The sequence below is a fragment of the Erpetoichthys calabaricus genome, chromosome 2, assembly GCF_900747795.2.
Source record: "Erpetoichthys calabaricus chromosome 2, fErpCal1.3, whole genome shotgun sequence".
NCBI classification, from domain to species: Eukaryota; Metazoa; Chordata; class Cladistia; order Polypteriformes; family Polypteridae; genus Erpetoichthys; species Erpetoichthys calabaricus.
In genome coordinates, this window is record NC_041395.2 from 283,939,187 (window position 1) to 283,966,127 (window position 26,941).

Consider the following 26,941-nt stretch of genomic DNA (forward strand, 5'->3'; position numbering starts at 1 on the left):
CTATTCTGAAGGCAAAATACAACGAAGTTGGTGTGCCAGGCTTGTATGCTTACCTGCCACCCTCGTATGTGCAGATCCGTAAGTTGGCATCGAGAGTACTGTCAATGTTCAGAAGCACTTACCTTTGTGAGCAATTGTTTCCGTTAATGAAAGCTACCAAAACTCCACATCGCTCAAGACTTACCGTCGAGCACCTTTCATCCCTCATAAAAGTTGCAGCTGCACAAGATTTCAAGCCTGATATTGACGAGCTGGTTACTAACAAGAGATGCCAAGTGTCGGGACAAAAGAAATAAATCTCACACTGTAAGGCTCCTATATAAGCAATGAATATAATATAATGAATATAATATAATAAGGACCTAGCTAAGAGGCTAAGACTCTAATTCTACACTGTTGTATGGAGACTGTATGGAAATAAATTGCTTTTCTTTAAACTTTAAGTGTTACATTTTTTAAAGTTTTCAGTATTGGAAAGAAAGCTACAGTAACTTTGTATAATAGTATTTGTTACAGTGCGGCCTGCTGACGCACATATGGCAGTCGAAGTGGCCCACCAATGATAGTGAGTTTGACATGCCTGCTTTAAAGTGAGTTTATAGCAACTAATAATTCTGAAAGTGTCAGAACTTTATCCAGTGTGGTATCTCTAATGAATCAAGAAACTCTTTAGATTGTGTCTTATCTTCATTAAACTGAGTAGAAAATAAGGATTTATAGTACTCTCTAAATGTGTCAGTTATATTTTATGGTCAATAATTTTACCACAGTCTGTGTTGTTAATTGCTGTTATTGCATTACCGACTTCCTGCCTAAGGATTTGTTGTGCTAAGATCTTATTGGCCTTTTCTCCATATTTATAATAGTGATGTCGCGATTTAAAGATAAGCTGTTCCATTTCTTTAGTACTCAAGAGGTTATATTGTGACTGCAAAACTTGTCTTTTCCTATAGAGTGCCTCATTTGGAGACCCTGGTGTATTGTAAATCTGTTCTGGTAATTTTGCTGATTAACTCAGACACCTTCATTGTTTAAAGTTTATTTTTGTAAGAAAGATTTGAAATAATCTGTCCTCTTAAAAATGCCTTCAGGGTTTCCCAGAGTATATCTACTGAGACCTCTGAGAAATAATTTGTCTCAAGAAAATAATCAATTTGCTTAGATATGAATTCTGTACAGTTCTTATCAGCTAATGACAGAGGTTAAGACACCAGCTACGAGATGAGTGTGTAGGACGCAGTAATTTAAGCTCCATGATCAGAGGGGCTGCGGTGGGTTGGCACACTGCCCAGGATTGGTTCCTGCCTTGTGCCCTGTGTTGGCTGGGATTGGCTCCAGCAGACCCCCGTGACCCTGTGTTTGGCTTCAGCGGGTTGGAAAATGGATGGATGGATGATCAGAGGGGGCATGGTCAGAGATAATGATAGTGTCATACTTACAAGAGTTGATAATGGGCAAAAAATGATTGTATTTGAGGAAATAATCAGTTCTTGAGTAACAATGTTGTACATGTGAAAAGAAGGAGTATGCTCTTAGGTTAGGATTTAAGAACCTCCATGGGGCAGATAAGTTATGATCCATTGCAAACTGTGTAATTATCTTTGCAGTATTAGATGCTATCACCGTAGTATCTAAGGATCTAACCAGGTCTGTATTTAAAACATAATTAAAATCTCAGGCCATTATAATTTCGTGAGTGTTCACATTAGAGATAGATGCAAATACATTTTGGAAGAATGCACCTAACCTGGACCTATTGATCAAAATCATTTTAGTATTAGATAAATTGCCCATCACCATAACATATTGTCATTCAGAATAAGATATTGCATCAGACACTACAAAGGAGGTAGTTCTATGTATTAAGATTCTCACACCCCTGGTTTTCTTTGTATAGCTAGAGTGAAAAATTTGGCCAGACCAAATCCAAAACTGGTCATTGCTTAATAAATGAGTCTCCTGTAAAAATACTATCTTGACATTTATACTTGTTAAGTGCGAGAGAACTTTCTTTCTCTTTAATTCATGATTGAGATCCTTGACACTCCAGCTTTTTAAAGTTCACTATTTGGTCACGGAAATATTTCTTCTGAACTTCTGTTGACATTTTGTAGTCTTAGTTAAAGGTAGTACATTGTACATACGATAGCTTTGACATAGATTTCATATTCCCAAGTCATACAGCTATGAAGCGTATTCTTATGAAGTCAGTAATGATTATTGCAGTATAAGAGATAAAATAGAAATAGCATTGCTCTTGTAAGCAATCTGGGAAAATGGTGGGGGGAATTAGCTGAAAGTGTCAGAAGGTCCTTGCAGGTCTGTACCTTCGCCCGTCTGTTCCAGGTCAGTCTCTGGGAGGCCGTACCATGAACTTCAGGCTGGTTCAGACTTTGTTGGGGCTTTTGCTGGCTTATGCTTTTCCTTCTGAGTCCTTTGTTTGCTACTCATGCTTATTTTTAGTAGCATGTAGTATTTTTAAATCCCCTCAGGATGAAAAGATACAGGATGTCTTGAAATGATATATGTAACAAAAAGGTTAAAATAACACCACTGCTAATGGAGCCCCCCCTACACGTCCATCTCCAACAACAGGCAAGACCAACTCCCCAGTCACTCTGAGAACACCTTGATGAAATGAGCCAGTAACCAAAGGTGCTCTAGAACAATCCTTCATGAAGTGTAAAGGCAACATTAGTCCTGTTTCCAGATTATGCTATCATCCTCTTTCCTCACACTCTTTGGGAATTGCAAATGTAGGCAACAGTGCCCATTCTGAGTGTTTTGTGAGTGTAAACACAAGTCAGGATCAATATAACACAAATTTTTACCTTTTAGTTATTTTAAAAGATGAAAACATTGAAGTGATATTTAAAATGATGATAAAATGAATGAGAAATTGTGCAATGGACAAATCATCCCACCAAGCTTCTTTAGAAGTCTTGCTAGGTACCTAATAAATCATACAATGTGGCTTACATCAGTACTTCCATCTGTTTTATACCAGTAAACCTATTTATCTTTCAGAACATAGAGATATATTGACCACAGTGTATTTTCATGCATTTTGTGTGTTGTACGGTATATACTGTGTCTGGTGTTCATTTGATATTGTTCATGAGCTATTTTTGCTAGTATTGGGTGGCATCTTTTTTAATATAAATATGATGTGAAAGAGATTTTCTTCTACAATTTATTCTTTGTACGTGTCATACATGTTAGTGAGGGTATTGTTAAGGTTCATTTGTTGTGTCATGATATTCAACAAATTCTATTGGTAAACTGTAGCAAAAAATAATGTGTAGGGTGAAATAACTTTTTTTCTTTAAAATGTTGTTGTGCTGTAAAAGAAGGTTGTGAACCACTACTCTTGTGTGCTTAGATAAACCCTGTAATATAGCTTAGTTTGTTCAGGCACATGGCAGCTCCTGAGCTAAGGTTGGCTCCACATGGTTGAATGAGTCTTTGGGCCCTTTTCTGACCTGATTGGCTTTCAGCGTATACTTTAGACCCTGTGACTCAAAGCACAATAAGCTGTTAAAAAATGGATGGATGCATGCACAGATAGAGAACTGTGTTAATGCAAAGATCATCAGACCCACAACAGAACAAAAATCACCAATTATTTAGAAAGCAACTTTGCACCCCTGCTTCCAAGCTGATGGAGCAACATAAAGGACCTTGGTAAAGATGTATCAAAGCTTTGGTTCCTGGGTTCTGCTTGAGGCTACCACTTATAGTTCCTCATTTTCTGGAGCTAGAATTGAACATTGTGCATTCTGTTTAGTGCGTTATGTCAGTGTTGGTTTGTGAGTGACAGCAGCCTGGAATGATCATGCAGAACATTGTCTGTTAATGTAAAAATAAAAAGCTTTAAAGGGAACATCAGGTAAATTAATTTTCTGCTAACTGAAATTAAGTTCTATATTTTAATACATTTAGCTGCAGCGTCGTGAAGTGCTGCATGTTGATCAGATATGTAAGCAAGAATTTCACTGTACTCTTTACTCCTGACAATACCACTATTACTGTTACTACTGCTGCACCTCACTCAGCAAAGCACAGTGTCAAACAGTACATCTGACATCATGGAATGCTTGCTAAGGAACCTTCTTTTCCCATTCCAGGATCCAACTTTGTTTCTGTTGTTGATATGATTCTGAATAATTAAACAAACCATATTATATGCATGTATGTTTATCAATTTAGATTAGATTAGATAAACTTTATTAATCCCATGGGGAAATTCAGATGCATACAGCAGCAGAAACATAAAAAAACAAGGGTACAGACTCATAGTAAAGATAATAGAGCCAACCAAGCAAATAATTGATAGATAGATAAATAAATAAACTTAGCGAGTACATTGGGAAGAAGCCTTGGATTGCCTGATAGCAGTGGGCAGAAAAGACCCCCAGAGATGCTTCTTAGCATACTATGGTGGAATGAGACTGTGGCTAAATGTGCTCTAAGAGAGCACCTCCTGGAGGGGATAGACAGGATTTTTCATGATGGCGTCCAATTTTGACACCATCCTCTTTTGCAATACCACTTCTAGTATGTCCAGGGTTTGCCCTGTGATGGAGCAGGCTTTACCAATAAGTTTGTTCAGGCATTGTGCTTCTTTTAAACTCAGGTTGCTTCCCCAGGACACGACAGCACAGAACACCTTACTGGCTCCTATGGATTGGTAGAACATTTCCAGCAGCTTGCTACACACATCAAAGGACATGAGTCTCCTTAGCAAGTACGGTCTGCTCTGGCTCTTCTTTTACATAGCCACTGTGTTGTCAGACCAGTCCAGATTGTTGTTCATGTAAACCCCCAATTACTTGTAGCTCTGCCCCACTTCCACATCCTCCTCCTGAATGGCGACTGGTCTCAGAGGCTCCTTGGCATGCTGGAAGTCCACCACCAGTTCTTTTGTCTTACTGTTGTTGAGTTGCAGGTTTTTGTCCCTGCAACACAAGATGAACTCCGCCTCAATCTTCCTGTACTCTGACTACTCATCTCCATTATTAATGCAGCCTATGAATGAAGAGTCATCTAAACACGATTTTGATCTAATGAACTTCCTACTACTTTGTAATGATCTGTTGCATAAATTAAAACCTGATGTATGTAAGGACACATTCAGAATAATTGTAATGCATCCATCCATCCAATAAAAAACCCTCTTAATCCATTTCAAAGTCTGGGGAAGTCAGAACCTATTTCAGATACATTATTTTCACTTTTTTATTTGATATATTTTTTAATCCCCAAGGGGAAATTGTCTTTTCACATGACTGTTGCAGGTCATAGCGCAGGGTCAACCATTACACAGCATCTCTGGAGCTATTTTCAGGCTGAGGGCCTTTTTATTTCCAGTTATTTAATTTGTCCAATTACTTTTGAGCCCCTGAAATGAAGGGATTGTGTTAAAAAAATGCTTTAGTTGCCTCACATTTTTATGCAATCGTTTTGTTTAGCCCACTGAATTAAAGCTGAAAGTCTGCACTTCAACTGCATCTGAGTTGTTTCATTTAAAATTCATTGTGGTAATGTACAGAAGCAAAATTAGAAAAAAGTTGTCTCTGTCCAAATATTTATGGACCTAACTGTATGAGGTGCTAGTCCTTTATAGGGTGCTGACGTGCAGAAACCCGGGCTCACTCATATTGACCAGTTTACCTAAGGGGGACATCTTAAAGTTGTAGAAAGAGGATGGGAGGACCTAAAGAAAACAACATGGAAAATATGCAAATTCTGTAAATGCAGTGACTGGGCTAGGATTTTAAATCAAAACGGCTGTGAGTGCTCACCAAGATGCCACCCACTCTTCTGTTATATTTTAATGTTTTCCCACTAAAGTTACTAAAGTTCTGTTATAAAATGGCTAGTATTTAATTGGCGTGACACTTCCAAATATCCAATGAGTCACAGTTAATAATAAGTACAGCTAGTCACCTATTTTTTCTCTTTTGTATCTAAAAAATATTATATTTGCAAGTCATTTTTGATAAAAGCATACACAGCAGTAAATATATAGATGTAAGTATGACTTAAAATCAGCTGTTCATCCTTAGAGATTTCATCACAGTCTTTGAAGTCCAGTATCAGGAGACTACAGAGATGCATTTTTTTTTATTTTTGGCCTCACTTTTGTCTGGGAAGTCTGCTAATGATGTGTGAGCCCAGAGTGACTACTTTCAGGGCTGAGCACTGCTCGTCTGTCCCCTGCTTCATTCACCTTTCACTAACTCCCACTTTTCCAAAGACTACAAATGAGTAAGTTGTTATGATTACTAGACATTTGGCTGATGGCGCTATTCAAGTTGACTTACAAGATCAGTATTCATTGCAATTCATTACATGTCAGATGCATTAAGTGACATGGAAAACATGTGGTTTAAAGTCCATTGCCTGAGCCACTGAATCACAACGCATGTCTAAAGCATTCTGACTCACTAATGCTGGGCTGCAAACCACAATCCCTGACTTAGGAGGCTACTTCATTTTCCATCAGGCCATATCCATTAATATGTGACAGGGCAGGACAAGAACAGAAATAAGGCCACATTTTAGGAGGTTACTGAACACAAAGTGAATAATATATTTCAGCTTACGGTAACTTACGTTTGACATCACAATAGCCCACTCTGTGTCCAACAGTGATGAACACTGAGAGGTTCTGCTGTGAGATGTTTCAGAGGTACTTCTCATATAACTCTTTTGGCCATCATTAATATTATGGAACCTACAGGATAAGTTTTTCTTTTCTTTACAAAGCAAACAAGAAATTATGCCTCTCTACTATGACCACAAATTGTTTAAGCAAAGCAATAAAGATCACAAAACCAGTTAGTGTGTAAACAGAAAATTCTGCTTGGGAAAAGAGGGCACTGGGCACACAAGTAAATCGGCGCATGCCAGTATATGTTTGCGCTGGAATAAGGAGAGAGTCAAAGAAAAACTGTTTTCTGAAATTTTATCAATGGCCCCAGTCTTCACAATATCAAATAATTTGCTTTGTTTCATATTGTTTTCATTGATTTCAGTGTTGTAAAGCTGTTCAAGCTTGAAATTGCAATGAAGTTATGTGTCAGTGCTATAAATGATCTTGTTGTTCCATCAATGGCTGGCACCATATGTTGCTAGTTTGAAAATATGTTTTACTGTGACAAAACTGCAGTTTATTTTACAATGATTCTAAGAATGTAAAATCAGATTCCCTTTTTTTTTTCTTTTGTAACTTATGAGGCAAATGATAAAGTGCTATGATGTGGACATCTACTATTTCTGATTGACTTTTTAAGACTGTATGATGTGCAAAGACAAAGCAACAGAAGGAGCTGGCCTTCATGTTTTTACTTCACTACAGCATATTAAAGGGCAACATGTCAAGGGTACCTGTATAGAGTTTATTCTGTATGGATGCAAAAGCTGATTTTTAAAATTATAGATAAGTAATTGATTGGAGACAATTAACTGTAAAGGATTAGGAAAATACTGACAGACAATTATAGAAACGTTCAGACTACCTTCTCTGTATAAATCTCAAATGGAAATGGAAGGACAAAAATCTGTTATATGTTAAGAGGTTCATTATTGTCGCATGTGCAGAGCAGAGTTAAATTCTTACTTGGCTAATTAATATATAACATCCATCCATCCATTATCCAACCCACTATACCCTAACTACAGGGTCACGGGGGTCTGCTGGAGCCAATCCCAGTCAACACAGGGCGCAAGGCAGGAGACAAACCCTGGGCAGGGCGCCAGCCCACCGCAGCAATATACAGTATAAAACATTTCCATAATTCTTTTCCTTACCTGGAAAATGCCAAAAAGCAGCTCACAGCACTATTTAACGTAATACATGGCTTGCAACAATTTTGTTCTTACCAGCCTCCTCAATCTGTGAAAGTTATCACCCAAAAATGGTAACACCTTTGAAGTGCTTAAGTAAAGAATGAAGACAGCTATTTTATGTAATTACTGCATTGCCATGATGTAACACTTTCTGCACATGACTTTCATTTCCCCTCCTCGCCTGCTTTATGCTAAGAAGATGTCAGTACGTTTTGTATGTTATAAATTCATTTGTCAGATTTGCCTTGTCCTACTCCAAATCAAAGTGTGGGCAAAGAATATACTTTTTAAAATAGATTAAGTAATATAGGTTTGGGAATTACGCAGGACAGACTGGATATCAGTAAACCAGAAATCAGAAATGTTAAACTGACAAAAGTAAAAACAACAGGACAAACTTTGTAAAAAGGGCAAAGCATAAGTTGGAAACTAGGAAAGTTACAATCATTAAATTCTTTATTGATTTTTTTTCCTTTAGATATCCTGAAGAATGTCATAATTGTTTAGTTCTTTAAACAGAAGGGAATGTGCCAACACAGTTTTAAATTGTAAGTTGCAAAGGGGAAAAGATGTTGAGAGATGTCAGTACAGCTGTATGTCAGTTCATTAGTGTGAAAGTGAAAACAGATGTCTGCCAAGCAGTCTAAATTACTTACAAATAAAACACAAAACAGTCGATTGCATAAGTATTTGCCCCCTTTAATATGACACACCTAAACCATCTCTGGTGCAGTCAATTGATTTTAGAAGTTACTAAATTACTTAAATGGAGATCACCTGCCTTTAGTCTGTAGGGGATGGAGACAAGAAAATTTCCAAGTTACTGAATCTCTAGTTCAATCAGTCATTAAGACATGGTAAGAGTATGGCACAGTTGTACGTCTGCCTAGAGCAGACCGTCCACAAAAACTTGGTGTCCTTACAAGAAGAAGACTAGCGAGAGAGCCACCAAGTGACCAATGAGAACTCTAAAGGAGTTTAACCTAAAAAACACAAAAAATGAGGACAAAAAGAACAATTGAAGAAATTCTGTGAAAAGGTGACCAAAAAAGCATAAGTCAAGAGAAGGAGACAAGACAAACACAAGTTACTGAATATCCCTTGGAGTCCAGTTAAATCAATCATGAAGAAATAAAAAGAGTACGGCATAGCAGTAAATCTGCCTAGAGCAGGACATCCACAAAAACTGAGAGATCATATGAGAGAAGAAAGAGTGAGGAAGCCACCAAAAATCCTGTGAGATCTCCGAAGGAGTTACAAACTCCAGTGACTGAGATTGAAGAGACTGTGCAGATAATAAGTGTTAAATAGATGCTTCTTTATAAATGTCCAGCTTTATGGAAGAGTGGCAAAGAGAAAGCTAAGTTTAATTAAAAAAAACACACACACACACATATACGAGGAGGGGACCCAAAAATTTGACACTAGGGACATGTACTAGACTGCCCTCTGCATCATTTGGCCAAGCGGCGTCCTTGGGGAAAGGTCTGTAAGGTCAGTGTAATTTATTTCTTGAGCCTCTGTTGCCATCTTCATTGATTTGGTGATGGCAGACTTGAATGAACAACATGTTTGCATCAACTTCTGTTTCCTGTTGGGGGAAAACAGTAGCAGAAGCTGTCACAATGCTTCGAGAGGCTTTCAACGAAGAAGCTTCGAGCCAGGCAAGGGTTTTTACCTTAAAGTGCTCAAGTAATTGTGTGATGCAGTGAGGAGAAAACAACCCGATCAAGTGAGTGGTTTCTGCATCATGACAACACATTGAGTGTGTGGCAGGTTCTCACAGAAAAGGGATGACAGCAGTCCAACCTGACTTATTTCCAAGAATTAAAAGGGACCTTAAAGTAAAGCGTATTCAGAATGTAGAGGAGGTCAAGAAGCAAACGACGGAGGCACTGAAGCCTATCATTTTGCAAGGGTTTCAGAACAGTTTTGAACAATGGAAAAAGCAGTGGGACAAGTGTATTGCGTCTCAGGGAAAGTATTTTGAGGGTGATTAAATTTTGGAAATGTTCAAAGAAATATACGATTTTTTAAAAATTCTTGTTATTTTTGGGTCCCCCCTCGTATGACATCCCAGCTAGAGTTTATCAGAAGGCACATAGGAGAGTCTGAAGGTTCTATGGTCTGTTGAGATCAAAATTGAGCATGTAAATCACATGTTTGACATAAGGGTAATGCACATTATCTAATACATACCACCCCCTCTATGAAGTGTTGTGGTGGTAGGTAGCATTATATTGTGGGAGTGCTTCTCTGCAGCAGACCCTGGAAGGCCTGTGAGGTTAAAATTAATGCAGCAACACATTGGGAAATCCAGGAGGAAAGTCAGTCAGCATGAAACCTGCACCTTGAGAGAAGATTTGTTTTCCAAGAAGACAATGAACTCCAAGCATTAAGCCAAAGCTCCACAGGAATGGTCTTAAAAAACTACAATGTTAATGTCCTGGGGCCTCATGCATAATGCCGTGCGTAGAATTCACACTAAAACATGGTGTTTGGACAAAAGCGGAAATGTGTGTACGCACAAAAAAATCCAGATGCATGAATCTATGCGTACCCCAACTTTCACGTTCTTCAGCTAAATAAAAACCAGTCAGCATGAAAAGTAACGCACATGTACGCGCCTGCCTCCTCTCCCCAAACTCCTCCCAGAATTACACCTCTTTGAATATGCAAATCAGTATAAATAGCCCTTAAGCTCAGCGTTCTGCGAAAAGACAATGGCAAAAGCACAGGGGAAAATAGAAGAATTTCAGTGAATACCAAATGGAGGCAATGCAAAACATACTATTTGCTGGTTTAAACAGTGGTTCCCAAACTCGATCCTGGGGACCCACTGTGGCTGCAGGTTTTTGTTCCAACCAAATTCACAATCGATGATAATCGATAACAACTGATTTCATTTAATTAGCTGGTCTTTTTTACTCTTCTCTTATTCTGCATTCGGAAAAACACAACATTATGGTTTTTACATTTATTAGGCATTTAAAAATATTCGTTTTTTTCTAAAGCTATAAATGCTTAACTCTCTTTTGTTGTTTTCCTATTATTTTCCCCTTTTCCTTTGTAGTTTGCTTCCTTCATTTAACCCTAATAGTGACAATTAGCAAACAGCATAGCAGACACCTGGGATGATGAAAGCAGCAACGACTTCAGTGTCAGGTCCACTAATTAGTAAATAATCAATTAAATAACCAGAACACCTGGAAAACCAGAATGAAAATTAGGTTGAAAATACTGTTAACGACTTAAAAAAAAAAAAACTACATATTCCCCATATAACTGCTTATTTCATTTTAATAAAAATCTATCAAACTTAGTTTGTAATTTCAACATTGACTTCAAAACACAGAAACTGGGAAATAATGACTCACTTAATTAGGCTACGAGACCATGAAAAACTGAAGTTGGTTGAAACAAAAACCTGCAGCCACAGGGGGTCCCCAGGATCGAGTTTGGAAACCACCGGTTTAAACAGTGGTATAAACAACAAAAGGAAGTTGATCGAGTGACATAGAGTGTCAGAGAAACTCGAAAGCTCAAGTTTAGAAAGTTGCACAGTGCCCGAAATAAAAAAGAAGTTGTCAGATATCAAAGACACTGTGAAAAGGCAAGTTGTAGCCCACCGTCTGAGTGTCATATGAAAGCTTATTAGGGTACAGAGTAAAGAAAAAAAAATAGGGACACAGTGGGGAAAAAAGCACAAAATGTCAGCTTTAATCTCGAAATTTCCACTTTACTCATGTAGTTTATTTTCTCATTAACCTTCCTCTTATGTTAGCTTTCTGTTACTATCTCTTATGTTAACGGGTCGGTTTTGACCCGTGTCTTTAATCAGCCATATTACCCTCAAAACAATTATTTATCATCCAATTGTTTTCCTTACCTCTTGATTACTTTGTTACGCTTCCTTGTCCATTAAAAGAATGTTTTTAATATTTTTGCTGTGACCTCATGAGCTTTTACTTTAACAGCATATCTCTTGTTTTCAATTTTAAAAAATGATTAAATGAACCTCAAGAGAATTATTTAAATAAATAAAAGGTTGTTATGTTACCTGTCTATTACTGAGGGGTATTAGAACACATCTCTTAAATAAATTTGTTATATATTTTTTTTATTATAATATTAATTACTATAGTAACATCTATGGTGTTACGGGTCAAATTTGACCCATATATATTTATTTCAAAGAAAAAGGCAAAAAAGTATTTTCAAAAATAACTTTAATATAAATGGAAAGCTAAACAAGTAAATCTCAAAATGTGGATTTGCAAGGTCAAACAAACAATGAACAATCAAGCAAATCAAACCAATAGAAATGAGGCACTAGTTCCAAAAAACGTCTTTGTGTGCAAGAACATGCATGTGCATTTAGATACATGTGTGGCAAAAAGGGACACTTTTAGTGTGTTCTTTGCAAATCTATTTTTTGCAGTAGAAACAGAGTACGTTTGTCTTTCTGTCTTTATTGCTAGGGCAGACCTGACACCTCTTTCTTTTAGAATCAGGTGGCCTCAGTGGGGTTGTGGCTATGGCTGTGTAGGTTGATGTTGAGGCAGTGCTGGCCGAAGAGGATGCTAGCACTGATGCTCTTTGTGTTGCTGATGGTGTGGAAGGAGTGCTACGTGAGCTCTGCAGCTGTCTGACCAAGGCTGCAGCGGCTGGGTCCCGGGGCACCCATTCCCTTCGCTCAATGTGTGCCTTGACAAGGGAACTTCCTAACTCCTCAAGAAACATTCTCCGCTTGTTTTTTCTGGTTGAGTTCCACCCTAGGTGAATGTGGGTCCACAACACAAATGCATTGTATGCAGACAAATCTAGAATGTTATAAAACACAACCATTGGCCATCTCCTGGTCATTCTCTGGCAAGTGTAGGTGGCAGTCAGCTTGTCCAGGTTGTCCACTCCACCTTTGTTTTTATTATAGTCCAAGATAATTATGGGTTTTTTGTCACTTGCTGATGACACAGCTGCGTCTTTGTGAAAAGTGGACATAAGTATCACACTCCGGTGTTTTTTTGGACAATATGAAACAACCGTGGTGGTGTCTGTAAAAGCAAATTTTGAAGAAAGTGGAGCCATGTCCTTCACCTGCAAAATTTCGGCAGGCAGCTCAGGTTTATTTTTTTTTACTGTGCCCACCATGGTAAGTTTCCACCTGAGAAGTTCTTGTCCAAGGTCATAGCTGGTAAAGAAATTGTCACATGTGATATTGTGACCCCACAGTCCAGTAGTCATATCGAGGACTACACGTTTGCCTGTGTAAATCTGCAGATTCCATGCATAGCTGGTTTTTGCATCACAGGCTGCCCAAATTTTTATGCCGAATTTCCCTGGCTTACTTGGCATGTACTGCTGGAAAGGGCATTTTCCACGGAAAGGGACAAAACGTTCATCTACTGTTACCTCTGGCCCTGGGTTGAACATCAGTGGAAGGAGCTGTACCCACCTTTCCCAGACATCCCTGATGGGAGCAAGCTTGTCAGATTTTTCTCTAGTTTCTCTGTTGTCAAATCTAAGGACTCTTGATATCATTCAAAATGACTGAAGTGACATTGTTGCCCGGAAAATATTTCTGCCTATCGAAGCATCCCAGAGACTATCAGTGGCCTCATTGCTGGATTTGTAAACACCAGCAAGAAGAAGAACACCAATATAAGCATCCAGGTATTCCTCATCAATGTCATTCCACAGGTCGCCATGAACCTTTTTTCCTTCAAGGTTTGTCATAGCAATCATGACTTTCTTTAGTGACAATGGCATAAACAGATCAAAACATGTCTTGATGTCACTTACTCTCGTCACAGCAAACCTTGTGATTCCAGGGGTCATTTTGATGACATTTGCAGCAGCTGCCCTGCCATGTAAGTCAGGAGGTACTGAGCTCCATCAGATGTTACCACTTTTGGATTTGAACGTTTCAGCAGGAGTGAGTGCAGCTTCAGCATCGGTGACCTCCTCATCAGACTCATCAGATGTGTCTGTGCCTTCTGGTAGATACTCTACAATGTCTTCCTCCTCGGAAACCTGCTCATCTGTATCACTATGCTGTTCTGTGTCCTCTGCCTCATTTTCAGAAAAGATATGATCCAGAGCTTGGCCTACTGTAAATCTTCTTCTCATTTTTGACTGCTGCAAACAGAAGATGTGTACTCTGCAAGTCACCAACGCTAAACTAAATTTGTCTTATGCAAGCCTTACATGTCTGAACATGTCTGTCTTTGTTTGTTTGTTTTGTTTGTTCAGGTAAGGAGACACACAGGCAAAGAGAGAAGCCCCTCAAAGTGTGTTTAGGATTTTGGTTTTGACCCTAACTATTGTTTTATAACCTTAAATTATAACTGGGTCAAAACTGACCCTACCAACACAAAGGTAATAATTTTCACCAGAGCATTTTATAATTTAGTACAATTGTTTTTTTTTGTTTTATTTTAATTAAATACAGATTCCTGACAAAGTCAAAAAGCCTTGATGTAATAAACAAAATTAGGTAGTAGTTTTATGCATTTAAAAAGTAAAACGGGTCGGTGCTGACCCTAACACAAGAGGAAGAACATCATAAACTTAATCTTAAAATCATTTAATTTACTAGATTCTCAAATCCCATCGTAACTAAAGTAGCACGTTAAATGCTTTGTTTTGTATGTGTTCTTCTATGTGTTCTATGTGTGTGAATCACTACGTGCTTCTTAAACGAGCTTTCTCTTCCTCCAACAGGACACAGAATCCATTACATTCATGATATTACAGCTCTCTGAACAATTTAAATACTGAGATGTATACTTGATATTATTTTCATGATGAAATTAATTAAAGCATGTTATTAAACATGGGGACAAGGTGGTGCAGTGGTAGCAATGAGCAGACGCCCCATCCTAAGATTGTTCCTGCCTCATGCAAGATGCTTTCTGCACTGGGTGCGACCCTCTGAAATAATTTATCACAGCAGTACTGTCTCTTTCAAATGTGCTAACCCCCAATTCCTGTCCTTCCTTTTCTTTCTCCAAGTACCCAATCACCACACAATCAGCTCTGTAATAGACGTTAAGCCATCTGTAAGCTTAGAACTCTGATTCTTCAAAACTTTTAAGGAACATTGAAATATCTTCGTAGTACATGTTTAATTATTCTATCCATCTATTCAACCAGTGTCGTGCCAGCCCCGGCAAGAATACAGCGCGAGGCAGGAACAATCCATGAACATGGCGCCAGCTCCTTGCTAGCATTATGACACTGTGTCCTCACATGTTTAATTATTAACAATACAGATTATTTAAATGATGTTAAGATTTTATCTGTATAATGTAATAAACATATTTTATTACCTGGGCACACAAATTCAAGGCCATCAGAGCTACTGTTGTGGTGTGGAATTTTCCATATAAGTTGATAAATATTTTGTATGTCTTTATTTGTAACTCGGGCAAAGCAAATGTAATATTAGTATTTCATTAGTGAGAAGCATTTATATTTACCCCCCACCACCCTAGACTAAGTCAGGATAGTGAATTTTACGACAGGGTTGGGGGAAGTGCCTCAAACGAGTTCTCAAATGTTTTTCTGCAGGACTCTCTCAGTCAACCCCGACAGGAAAGCCAGACTGCCTAGCTGGCAAGCTTCAAGTTAATAAATGGTTAATAAATGGTTTTGGGGGCAGGTGTGAAGGTATTCTGTGTCCATTTCGTCTGAAGTATGGCTGTTTGAGATTGACTTGTATTCAGGATTCATGCTTTTTCTTGATAAGATAGAAGTCTGGCTACTTGGACTGCTTAGTCTGCTCAGCTTCATTAAATATCCATGCCTTTACTCCTCTTTACTGACCAATATTGTTTACTTTGCAGTTCCATAATCTTCAGGAGCTGAGACGGAGTGCCTCATTGGCCACAAAAGTGTTCATTCAGAGGGACTACTCTGAGGGTACCGTTTGCCAATTTCAGACCAAGTTTCCTGCCGAACTGGACAGCAGGGTAAGCCTTCTTCACGTCACACTGGGGCTTTAGTGAAGTGTGTCTCCATTTTTATTTTTCTTTATGCATATTCTTAAAATTGTTAAGTTTCTTAATTATCAGCTTTAAAACAGGTATTGTGTATATTGTTTTTAACATTTTGCTTTCCTATAGGTGTCGAAAGGGGAAAATTATAGCATTTTCAAGTATACCGCTACATATAAAAAGTCTGAATTCCCAGGAAGCTAGCTCCCCCTACTGGATTCTACCAAAAAGGTGTTGTATGCCAAATTCAGTGGGGAACATCTGGCAGTATAGGCTTCAAGGCAGGAACCATCTCTGGATGGGACACTAGTCTGGCACAGGGCCCATCATATACAATGACAGTCCACACTTGCTCCCTCATAAGGGAACAATTAGCTGATTACAACAGGAGAACATGCAGACACCACAATGACTGTGACTGGGATCATCAATTCATAATTAGCTAATTATGAAGTACAGCCATTCTATCACTGCATGTGAAGTACTAGGAGATCTAAACTGAAATAATGAAAGCCTTCAGACTAGCAAGGGACTAGCATCTCATTAAATAATAAAAAAAACTGTACATGTTGCTCCTGGATGGAGAGCATTCCTCTTTTTCATGAGGGTTCTTTCCTATAATTATGTAAAGCAAAGTGCCTCTTCTCCGTGGCACTTTCTGCAGTCCCATGGAGGACTGCAGCGGCTGCAGGTTGTTATTGCTACTTGTCTCATGTTCTCAGTTCACACAGAGGAGTTTGACTGATCTTGCAATTAGTTTTGTTTTCCTAGGGCATTTTGTTAAACTGACTTCTGCTCAATAATGTTACATCACAGACTCCTACACTGTCTCTTTGATGTGTCTATTGTGTATGTTTAAAAGAGGCCAATACGTTTTGGTGTTCAGGCACCAATAATTTATTTTCATTCATTTCCCAACCTATACAGTATATAAAAAAATACAAAATAAAAATGAAGCAGCTACTGAGTGCAGGTACCTTTTATGGACTAATGTATTACAAAATGAATACATGGCTATGTCAAGTTGCACGTAGAAGCCAGGACAGGACCTCATGTATACCTAGAAATTAGTTTCTCATTATTGATAACAATGAGAGCCTGTTGCCACTCCATTTTTATGATGCCAGTACATCATAAAAACTGAAAGTAGAAATTTGCTTGTGAGAATGTGAAAAAGTTACAGTAAAAAAGTTAATCCATTCATTTTCTGAGCCTGCATTTACAAAAACAGATTTAAGGGGAGCTCCAGGCAAAAGATAGGAAACAGAATCTTTAGAATAAATAGGGGGTGTAGGAGACATACGGAATGGACAGGTATCCTGGCAGGAAGTCGGGAAGATGCCTAACCCAGATGGGAGGCCCCAAGAATTCAGGCATCCAGGTGAAAAGAATGAAGGTCTTACCCAGACAAGGCTGCCCTAGGTGATGGATGGACATCCCAGTCAGACGTGGTTCCAGTACCTTCCCAGGAAAGGATAGTGAAAGAATATCCCAAAGGAATATCTAGTTCCCCCAGGCGCTAGATGGCAGCAGCCCTCCATGACAGTGCCCATTCGGGAAGTAGCAGGGAATGCTGGAAGATGTAGTTCGGTAATATATCCCTGCTGGGGACCATGGGTGCCACAAGGGGGCACTGTAGGGAGATGCACTCCCCAATTTATGGGACTTCCTGGTGATCCGGAAGTACTTTAATTGGGCAATGCCAAAAGTAATCCCGGGTCATCAATAAAAGGTATCGCGCTTCCTTATCCAGGCGAGTTGGAGCTGGGAGGACATGGAGCAACACTCGATTGGAGTAGGGCAGTGCAGTAGTGAAAGGAGAGGAGAATTGAATTGTGAGTAGATTGTGAGAAAGAGATTACTTGAACCTGTGCTTTGCGCTACTTTTGAAGTATTTTAGTTAACAAACCACTCTTTATTTGAACCCAGGACTCAGTGTGTGTTTGTGCTTTGGGTTTGGGACTCGCTGATGCCCCGGTTTCATTACAGGGGAAACTTAAAATACTTAAATACTGACATGGTGTCTGAGTCCTGAATATTTGCAGGAAGGCTAGAAAACCAAAGATTCATCCACTCATTCATACTGAGCTAATTCAGATTTGCTTAATGATCTAACATTCATATTATTGGGATGAAGGGAACAATTAGAGTACCTAGAGAAGATAAAATGTTTCTAGTATTTGTGAACAAGTAAAATAGATTGTCACAGTTGCGCAGAAGGCTTACCTGGTAAAACATACCAGTCTCACACTCAAATGCTGCTATGTTTCCAACACAAATCATCCTCTTCACTTCAGGAAACTGTCATCACTTTGCAATTTTATTTGAATCACTTCTTAGAAACTCTTCGGCTCTTTTCAAATGCCACTTTTCCTTCGGTGATGATGGTCATTTAGGTCTCAATGCCCGGCATGTTGTCAGCACTTCCTAAGGAGTCTTACAGATGTGCTTAAGGCTGTCAAGACAAAGAACTTTCCCTAATTTTCCGCATTAATCACAACACAGAGATGCCACCTGGTATGAGTTTTATCTCGTGAGTTAAGGGTAGATAGGTCAGACAAGGCAATGTTTTGGAGGCGGATGGCTCATTTATTCTCTTGATTCTCCATCCCTGTTTTCAATCTTTGTGTTTCAGGACTTGTTTGATGAGGCTTAAGCTTACAGATTATTTGGCCATCAGCAGTGCTCTTTTTGTATGGGAAGCCCAAGTCCTTTTAATATTTCTGTTACCACCTATGAAATAAAGTAATTTTGTGCTTCTTTATTAATAAATGGAAATTGAGCTTATATAGTGTGTCTCTGTGTTGTTTTAATTGGCTCCATGGTGTTATGGTGGGCAGGAGTGACATATACTCTGTTTCATTAACTAAGATATGCTCAGTTTCATTAAAACTGTATATTGTTTAAAACAATGCCCTAAACGAAAGGACAAATTGAAAACCTTCCAAAAATGCACATAACTGATAAAGATTTCTCTCTATTACAAAAAAAATCTTGGGACTAGGGAGACGAGACGTGATCTTCTCGGAAGACAATTTGACGATACCATGAGAGACACTTTAATGTCACATGAGACAAAGCAGTGAGACAACATTTAAAACAAGTTCACAGACATCTAATCTAGCAGTTGTTGGAATGCTTTTGGCAGACACACTACATGTGCTCCCAGCTCATAAAACAATGACAAGTGACAAGCAGAACATGCAGAAAGCCTGCAGATGATCCGACCACATCTCCTTAGCGTGCGTTCAGCCCCCCCCCCATAAAAAAACGCATGAGCGGCAGAAACACAAAGTGGCAAAAGGACAGCTGCTGTACGGGCTTTTAAATGATCATCGCGCAGCGTGACAAGCACAACACGCAGCGCACCAGCAACAGCAGCAACAAGCCAGCAGATGATCCAACTGCTTCTCCTTAGCGTGCGTTCAGCCACCCCCCCTTCACAATGTAAGCAGCGTTAAACGTCCTGCGAGAAAGAGATTTAACCATTTGGATTTGGATTTGTGGGGCTGGAAATAAAGGACAAGTATTGTTTTTACAAAAGTTTTAAAGTAAAAGTGAAAATAATGCATATGTAACAATTCCCATGAAAATAATAATCTCTTTAAATTGTATATCCGGTAAACCAAACCCGGGGGTGGGTGAGCGAAGTGAGCAAGGGGCGGAGCCCCCTAATAATATTAAATAATAAATAATAAAGTTAATACCAAAATAACAACTTTTGTGTTTAACATGTTTTTTATCTATATAGATAAGGTAGAAGACAGAAGTCACAGTGCTCAGAGAGCCGCTGTTAAACTCCCTCTTTAATTTGCCTATCACATGACTGATGCCTGATTGGTGTTGCTTGGCAACTGACACTGATAGGAGGGGCCAAAGGCAATACGCAAACAAAAGGAATGTTTATGGGTACATCCTCAGCCATATCCTCACAACATGATAGCACACCCACTAAGCACAAGCAGCTCCTTCAGCAAACAAGAACATGATGATTGCTGCACCACCCACAACCCCACAAGTGTTATGAAATGGAGTCTTCACAAAGGCAAAATGGATGTTAGGCTTCCAAAAAATAAGCCAAGAAGTGTTGTATTTCAGGGGGTTCAAATGCCATTTTAGTGTCTATTTTGTTCTTTGTTTTTGTTAAAGTTGTTGCTTATTTAGTCTCTTTTTGCTTAGGCATCTTTTATTATGCTCCATTTCTTTTGTCGGTGGTCCCCTAAGAGGCGGGGTCACCTGCTCATCACCGTCAAGGGACTGACCTCAGCCCAATAAAGGTTGATGACAACCCACAGTTCTTTGCAGTTCATTTTGAATGTAATCAAGGTGTTGATTTTCTCTTGTAATTATTGTTTTTGTGCTTATTATTATTTATTGTTTTTTTGACTCTGTGTTCTGTTTTTTTTACTTTTCCTCTTGGATTTTGGATTGAGACTTGGTTTGCTTTTGGGATTGCCTATTGAAGGAATTGCCTTCTGTGCCTTTGTACTCCTCAGAGCTTATTTATTTATCTTTATTTTATAAAGATTCTATGCTATCGTTTTTGTTTCTAGCCAGGGTTTAATGGTAATTGCCCCTGTAGTGGGCATTTTGAGTATTTTTTGGGATTGATGTGCTTGAGAACTCTTATGTTCATACAAGAAGCAGGCCAGGAAATTAACTTACCTTCCCAGAAGATGCAAAACTTGACTCTGTCAGGCCCTAAATACTATCCTGCTGGCTTAAGCTGAAACAGGCTTCAAAAATAGGGAGCTGGCAAACAACACGAAATGTCCACAATTATATCAAAAACCCCCACAAAAGGGAAAATAACTGTCACCCACAGCTTATGAACAAAAAGGAAAACATGGAATCTGCATAAATTGAAGATTTATTTACGAAAAAATAGAAAAATACAGGGAAATGCTAAACAGAGCAAAAAGAGAGAAAAGCAGTTGCCTATAAAGGCAATCCAGAAATCAGAAAATCACAAAAACCAGTAAACCCAAATTAAAACAGCTTTACTTACAGAACTCCGCTATAATTAAATTTCTCCATCTTCTGACACACTGGGGCTAATTTAGCATCATCAATCCACCTAACTTGTCTGTCTTTGGACTGTGGGAGGAAACCTGGGGCACAAACCCAGGTCTCCTTACTGCGAGTCCACTGTACCACCTTGCTGCCCTCAGTAATAAACAAAATTGACAAAATAACAGAAAACTATGAAAAATAATAATACAAAAATATGTAATACATAACAAAACAATAACTACCAGTCAGATAAGAGAGTAGAAACAAAGAAATAAACTATAAAAAGACAAACAAGCTTGTGCAATTGGCCTTGAAACATGATACCTGTTTTTAAGTTTCTTATTAGTCCTGCACTCCTTCCTGCCATTAGTCGCCCAAAGAGGAGTGTTCACCTTTCATAATTATGATCTTGAAATCCAAGTTGAAGCAAACCTCTTCTCTTGATCTCTTGATATTGATTGTGTTTTTAAATCTTTTTCTTATTGACTAATAAATTGTAAATTCTCATAATTACACAGCAAATAACAACTAAACTGCGGTGGGCTGGCACTCTGCCCGGGATTTGTTTCCTGCCTTGCACCCTGTGTTGGCTGGGATTGGCTCCAGCAGACCCCCGCGACCCTGTAGTTAGGATATAGCGGGTTGGATAATGGATGGATAACAACTAAAACTTTTTTTTTTAAAGTTTCAAGGGAAAGACCAGGTGGTGCAGTGGTAGCACTGTTGCCTCACAGTAAGGAGACTGGAGTTCATGTCCAGGGTCCTCTCTGTATGGAATTTTCATGTTTTCCCTTTGTCCATTTTGGTTTCCTCCAAGTGCTCAGGTTTCCTCCCCCAATCCAAAATCATGCATGTTAGGTGGACTGGTGGGGCTAAATAGACCCTATGCTATGTGTGTGAGTGTGTTCATCCTGTCTAGGGGTTGTTCCTACCTGTGGTGATTGTTGCTGGGATAGGCTCCGTGTGCCTTGCAGCCTCAACCTGGATAAGTAGCCCTACAAAATGAACAGCTGGACTAGTAAGGTATGGACATTTTTCATGTTCATGATCAAATTTGGGCTTCCTGACTGTTTGCCCACACTGGACCAGTGTTTTAGGGCCCATATTGCCCTGATGTGCAAATCCCAATTGGGGCATGTTTGGCTGCCCACATGTAGGACCAATATGTTTGCCCACACTGGACCTACACAGCCCCGATATGTCAGTTTGTTTACTGGGAAAGTACTGAACAATAAGTGATCAGCAGGATTTCCAAGAAAGTTCTGAAAATGACAGGACACATGTGAAGTGGAACTGACAGTGGGGTGCAGGTCGATAGCATTTGGAATGTATCAGGATACTGTGAGATCCTCTTGTTGTGTCTTGTTGTTAGCCATTGAGGTGACTGTCAAAGCTTGATGCCCAAGATAGAGAATGTGAGACTTTAATCAATTTGTTGTCGGTATTGGAAAAGCTGCTACCATTTAACAGTTTTTAAAAAGCATCAGGACAACACAGCTATCAGTTAAGCAAACAAACATAAAGAAGTAACAGATGCTGTTATTGTGTGCCAGCTTAGAGGGCATTAGTGACTCAAAGAACTTCTTAGTAAATGGCATTTCTGTTCATTTGTATGGTATTAGGTGGCATTGCAAATCAGATGTTACCTGGGTTTATAGCTCTTGAAGCAGGTACACATTACTGCTTATTGATAAAAAAAGACGTCTGCAAAAAGTTTCCAGTTCTCTTGTAAGACTGGAGACTTAATTGATAGATGTAGAGGAGTTAGCTATGCTGACATAGGAATTGTAATTACATTTCAATCTACAGTGAGACATACTGTGTTGGTAGTGAATGAAACTAAAGTTTGTCATTATTGTTCAGTGTTTAACAAATCCATCCATTCATCCATCCATTATCCAACCCGCTATATCCTAACTACAGGGTCACAGGGGTCTGCTGGATCCAATCCCAGCTAACACAGGGCACAAGGCAGGAAACAAACCCCAGGCAGGGCGCCAGCCCACTGCAGGGCACACACACACACGGGACAATTTAGGATCGCCAATGCACCTAACCTGCATGTCTTTGGACTGTGGGAGGAAACCCACGCAGACACGGGGAGAACATGCAAACTCCACGCAGGGAGGACCCAGGAAGTGAACCTGGGTCTCCTAACTGCGAGGCAGCACCGCTACCACTGCACCACTGTGGTTAAGAAATGCACATGAGATTTTAATGAAGGTTGTGACATGGAGGTATATGGTGTGCAATAGCTTATGGCAGACATTTCTGGTACCTATCTGTCTAGTGAAATTTTAAGCTAGTGCGATCATATTTGTCTCCAAGAGATATTACAGTTGCAATAGCATATTGATACATATGGCATTTAATCCAAGACTAGTAAAAATACCCATCAAAAACAATTGACGAAGCAGCCTGAGATGAGTGGCAAATTAAAGCTAGTGTTGTAGCATCTTATTTGGGCCTATTCCTCTTAGCTAAGCCAATGCATTTCTCTCATTATCTGAGCTTTGGACTTCCAACATAATGGGCCAGGATGCCAGTCTGCACTCATGTTGATTGACCCTACATCTGTGTGTAGAGAGAAAAAGAAGTTATATTTATTAGGGATGGTAACACACAGACAGACACTTGGAATCTTTTGTTAGCTTCCCTTTGTCCCATTAATAGAAAACGTTTCAGGTTCTCCCAGGTAGTACCTAACCCTTAATTCCTGTTAAACTCATTCTGCAAAGGTTTACAGAATTTCCTCTGTGAAGAGGAGAAAAGAAAAACATTTTTGTGTTGTGCTTTCACTAATCTTCAAGTGGAATAAGATGTTTTTTCTTCCAAGTCTATATCACGGCTTTCTAGATTTCCTGTTATTTTTAAAAAACAACACAGAGATACCTTTCATTTGAAATAATAATACCAATAACACAGGAATGTATAATAAAGCAAAGTAATACAAGTTGATAAGCTCAAAAAGAAACATAAAACAACTGTCAAACAACAATTTTGCAACAAAGCAGCACTATGACTGTGATTCACCCAGTATTTTAATGGATTGCTGAATGAATGAATGAATGGAACCTTACTTTTGCCTGGCAACATAGTTGCTATGAATTTGTCTTTGCATCACAGCCGTTGATTCAGCAACATTAACATGAATAGACAGCATAATATGTAATATCACAGCAACATAGTATGAAACCACAGCAAACGAAAATAAAATGCACTTTGCACAATCAAAAACTGAAAAACATATAGACATAATTTAGGCTAAATGGAGGAGTTTTACTAAAAGTATATATATAATGCACAGTATGTATGTATATATACAGTATATATATATATATATATATATATATATATATATATATATATATAGTGGCAGGAGGCTGAGGGCCAGACTCAGCCGGAACGCCTTGAAGGACTGGGAGGCAGTGTGTACGTCCCCTGGGCTGCGAGAGGGCAACCGCCCTGGATAAGCAGGGGACCACGGGGACAGAGCAAGGAGGCACAAACCCATGGGGGCCTGTGGCTACCGCAAGGGGGCACCCCAAGCCTTATAGAGCCCGGGAGATCTGCACTTCTGCCACACCTGGGAAAGTGGTGGAAGGTCCTTCCAGCAACACCCGGAGTGCTTCCGGGTGCACATGAGGCACTTCTGCCACACCAGGAAGTGCCGCCGGAAGAACGTCATCAAGTACCTGGAGCACATCCGGGTGAATATAAAAGGGACCGCCTTCCTACAGTCGGCGAGCTGGAGTCGGGAACTGGAGCAGGACAAAGCTCCAGTGACAGGTTAAAAAGAGGCGGCCCACGGACATTGAAAGGCCCAAGGAAGGGTGTTGTGGTGTTGGGAACACTGTGTGTGTGTGGGATTTGGATTTGTGGGGCCAATTCTATTAAACGTGTGTGTTTTTTAAGAACTGCCGGTATCCGTTTAGTTGTGTCCGGGCTGGTTATCTCACTATGCGGAGTGGTGGCTCTGAGGCTAGGGAATCTGCACTGGCAATCGGAAGGTTGCCGGTTCGAATCCCGTAAATGCCAATAGGGGCTCTGCTCTGTTGGGCCCTTCAGCAAGGTCCTTAACCTGCAATTGCTGAGCGCTTTGAGTAGTGAGAAAAGCGCTATATAAATGCAAAGAATTATTATTATTATTATATATATATATATATATATATATATATATATATAGTGGCCCACCAGCTTAACCTGACACACACAAAGTATGGGACACAAGTTCAAGGCAAACAGGTTTCATTTTTTCTTTTTCTCGTGGGAAACGCCTTCCCCATTTCCCACAAGCACAACACAGTCCAAAGCACAGTACACAAACAATACCCCTTCTCCACTCTTTTCCTTTTCCTCCACTCCTCTGGTCAAGCTTCGTCTTCCTCCTCCCGACTCTGGCTCCCGAGTAGAGACTGCTGGCTTATTTTATAACGCACCCGGAAGTGCTCCAGGTGCTTGATTACTCGTTTCTGGCAGCACTTCTGGGTGTGGCAGAAGAACTGCCCAAAAGGGCTAAGCAGCTCCTGCTGCAGCAACCCCTGGCGGCACTTGCGGATCCCAACAGGGCGGCACCACACTCCAACTCCCATAAAGCCCTGTGGGAGTCCGAGGCACTGCTGCAACCCAGGGGGGTTGCCATCTAGCATCCCAGGGGAGGTAACGCTCTGGCCACGCTTGCTCCCCCGGCCACACACTACTATACGCTAATATATATATATATATATATATATGTGTGTGTATACTGTATATAAAAAATATATATATATATATACAGTATATACATACTGTATATAAATATATATATATATATATATACACACACACATACACTGTGCATTATATATATAAAGTGCATTATACTGTATATATAGTTTTAATAATTTGCAAGAAATTATTATATATAACTAAAAATTCCATAAGCTTAGCCAGTAGTAATTTACCATTGATAAATAAACAGTATTTGCAGAATTCAAAAACTATTCATATTAAGACTTTTATACTTTCAGTTCAGTACAAGTTAGGAGTGTCCTCTTATATCTTTGGATTAATTTTCTACTGAATTATGAATTTGTCTATCAATAGGTTATTCAAAATAAAATATCAGTCTGTCTGTGTGGAGTCTGTGTGTTGTGCCCAAGTCTAGTTATTCTTTCTCTGGGCTAATAAGACACATGTCTCTGCCAAAGACGTGTTTTATTTGCGGCTCAAAATCATCCCCTTGTGAGTAAGTGTGTGCATGAGGGCCCTGCACCCATTGCTGCCAGGATAGACACAAGCCCCCTGCAGCTCTGAACTAAACACGCTGGTTAGAAAATTGATGGATGGATGGAGTATAAATTAGACAGATGTCTGAAATGAATGTACATTATAGCTACAGAAAATAAAAAATAGCAAGTTCCTTGCACAGAACACTACTGAGTACATGTGCAACTTAGGAAAAACTCTTCAGACTTTGCCTAGGTATTGAGTCAAAATTTGACACATTTCACAGATGGAGAAGGGAAGTGTACTGAAAAATGTGGGGACATGAACAAAAAAGGAAATGACAAACACTGATCTCACATGATGGACCTGGTTCTTTTTTTCTGTCAAGAATCTGCTTTTCTTTGGTTAGTTCATTATTTCTTGTTTTGCGATATCCGCTTTTTCAGTTCAAGGTGATTAGAAGTTGGTGCCTAGCTTAGCGGCACTTGGTGCAATGTGGACCCAACTTTAAATGGGGTGCTGATTCTTCACAGGAGACACTCACACACACCCTCTCATACTCAATTTATAGTCACCTAAACATGTCTTTGAGATATACTAGAAAACCCAGAGAACAACCCACACAGACAAAAAGATGGTCCAGGGGCTGAGGTTTGGACCCAGGACTAGAACATCAGCTTATTTGTTTAACTTTCTCAATATCACATTCTGTCAAGGTTTCTTCTACAACTACATGCCTTTTAGCTTCCTCTAAGCTAGAGAAATGGCCACAAATGTAGCACAGAACGCAACGTAGCTGTATGAACATAAGAACATAACAAATGTGACAAAGGTAATGAAACTATTCTGACCATCAGACTTGTTTGTTT

The 26,941-nt window shown here is 39.4% G+C and overlaps 1 protein-coding gene across 3 annotated transcripts in view; it reads left to right on the top strand.

The window, feature by feature from the left end:
- LOC114647125 (golgin subfamily A member 7B) overlaps nucleotides 1-26,941 on the top strand; it is a 157,774-nt gene that overhangs the window by 38,996 nt on the left and 91,837 nt on the right. For all 3 annotated transcript variants that reach the window (XM_028795658.2, XM_051922952.1, XM_051922951.1), the window contains exon 2: nucleotides 15,702-15,827. In XM_028795658.2, coding sequence (XP_028651491.1) covers nucleotides 15,702-15,827 — 126 coding nt within the window. The remainder of the gene's footprint in view (nucleotides 1-15,701; nucleotides 15,828-26,941) is intronic.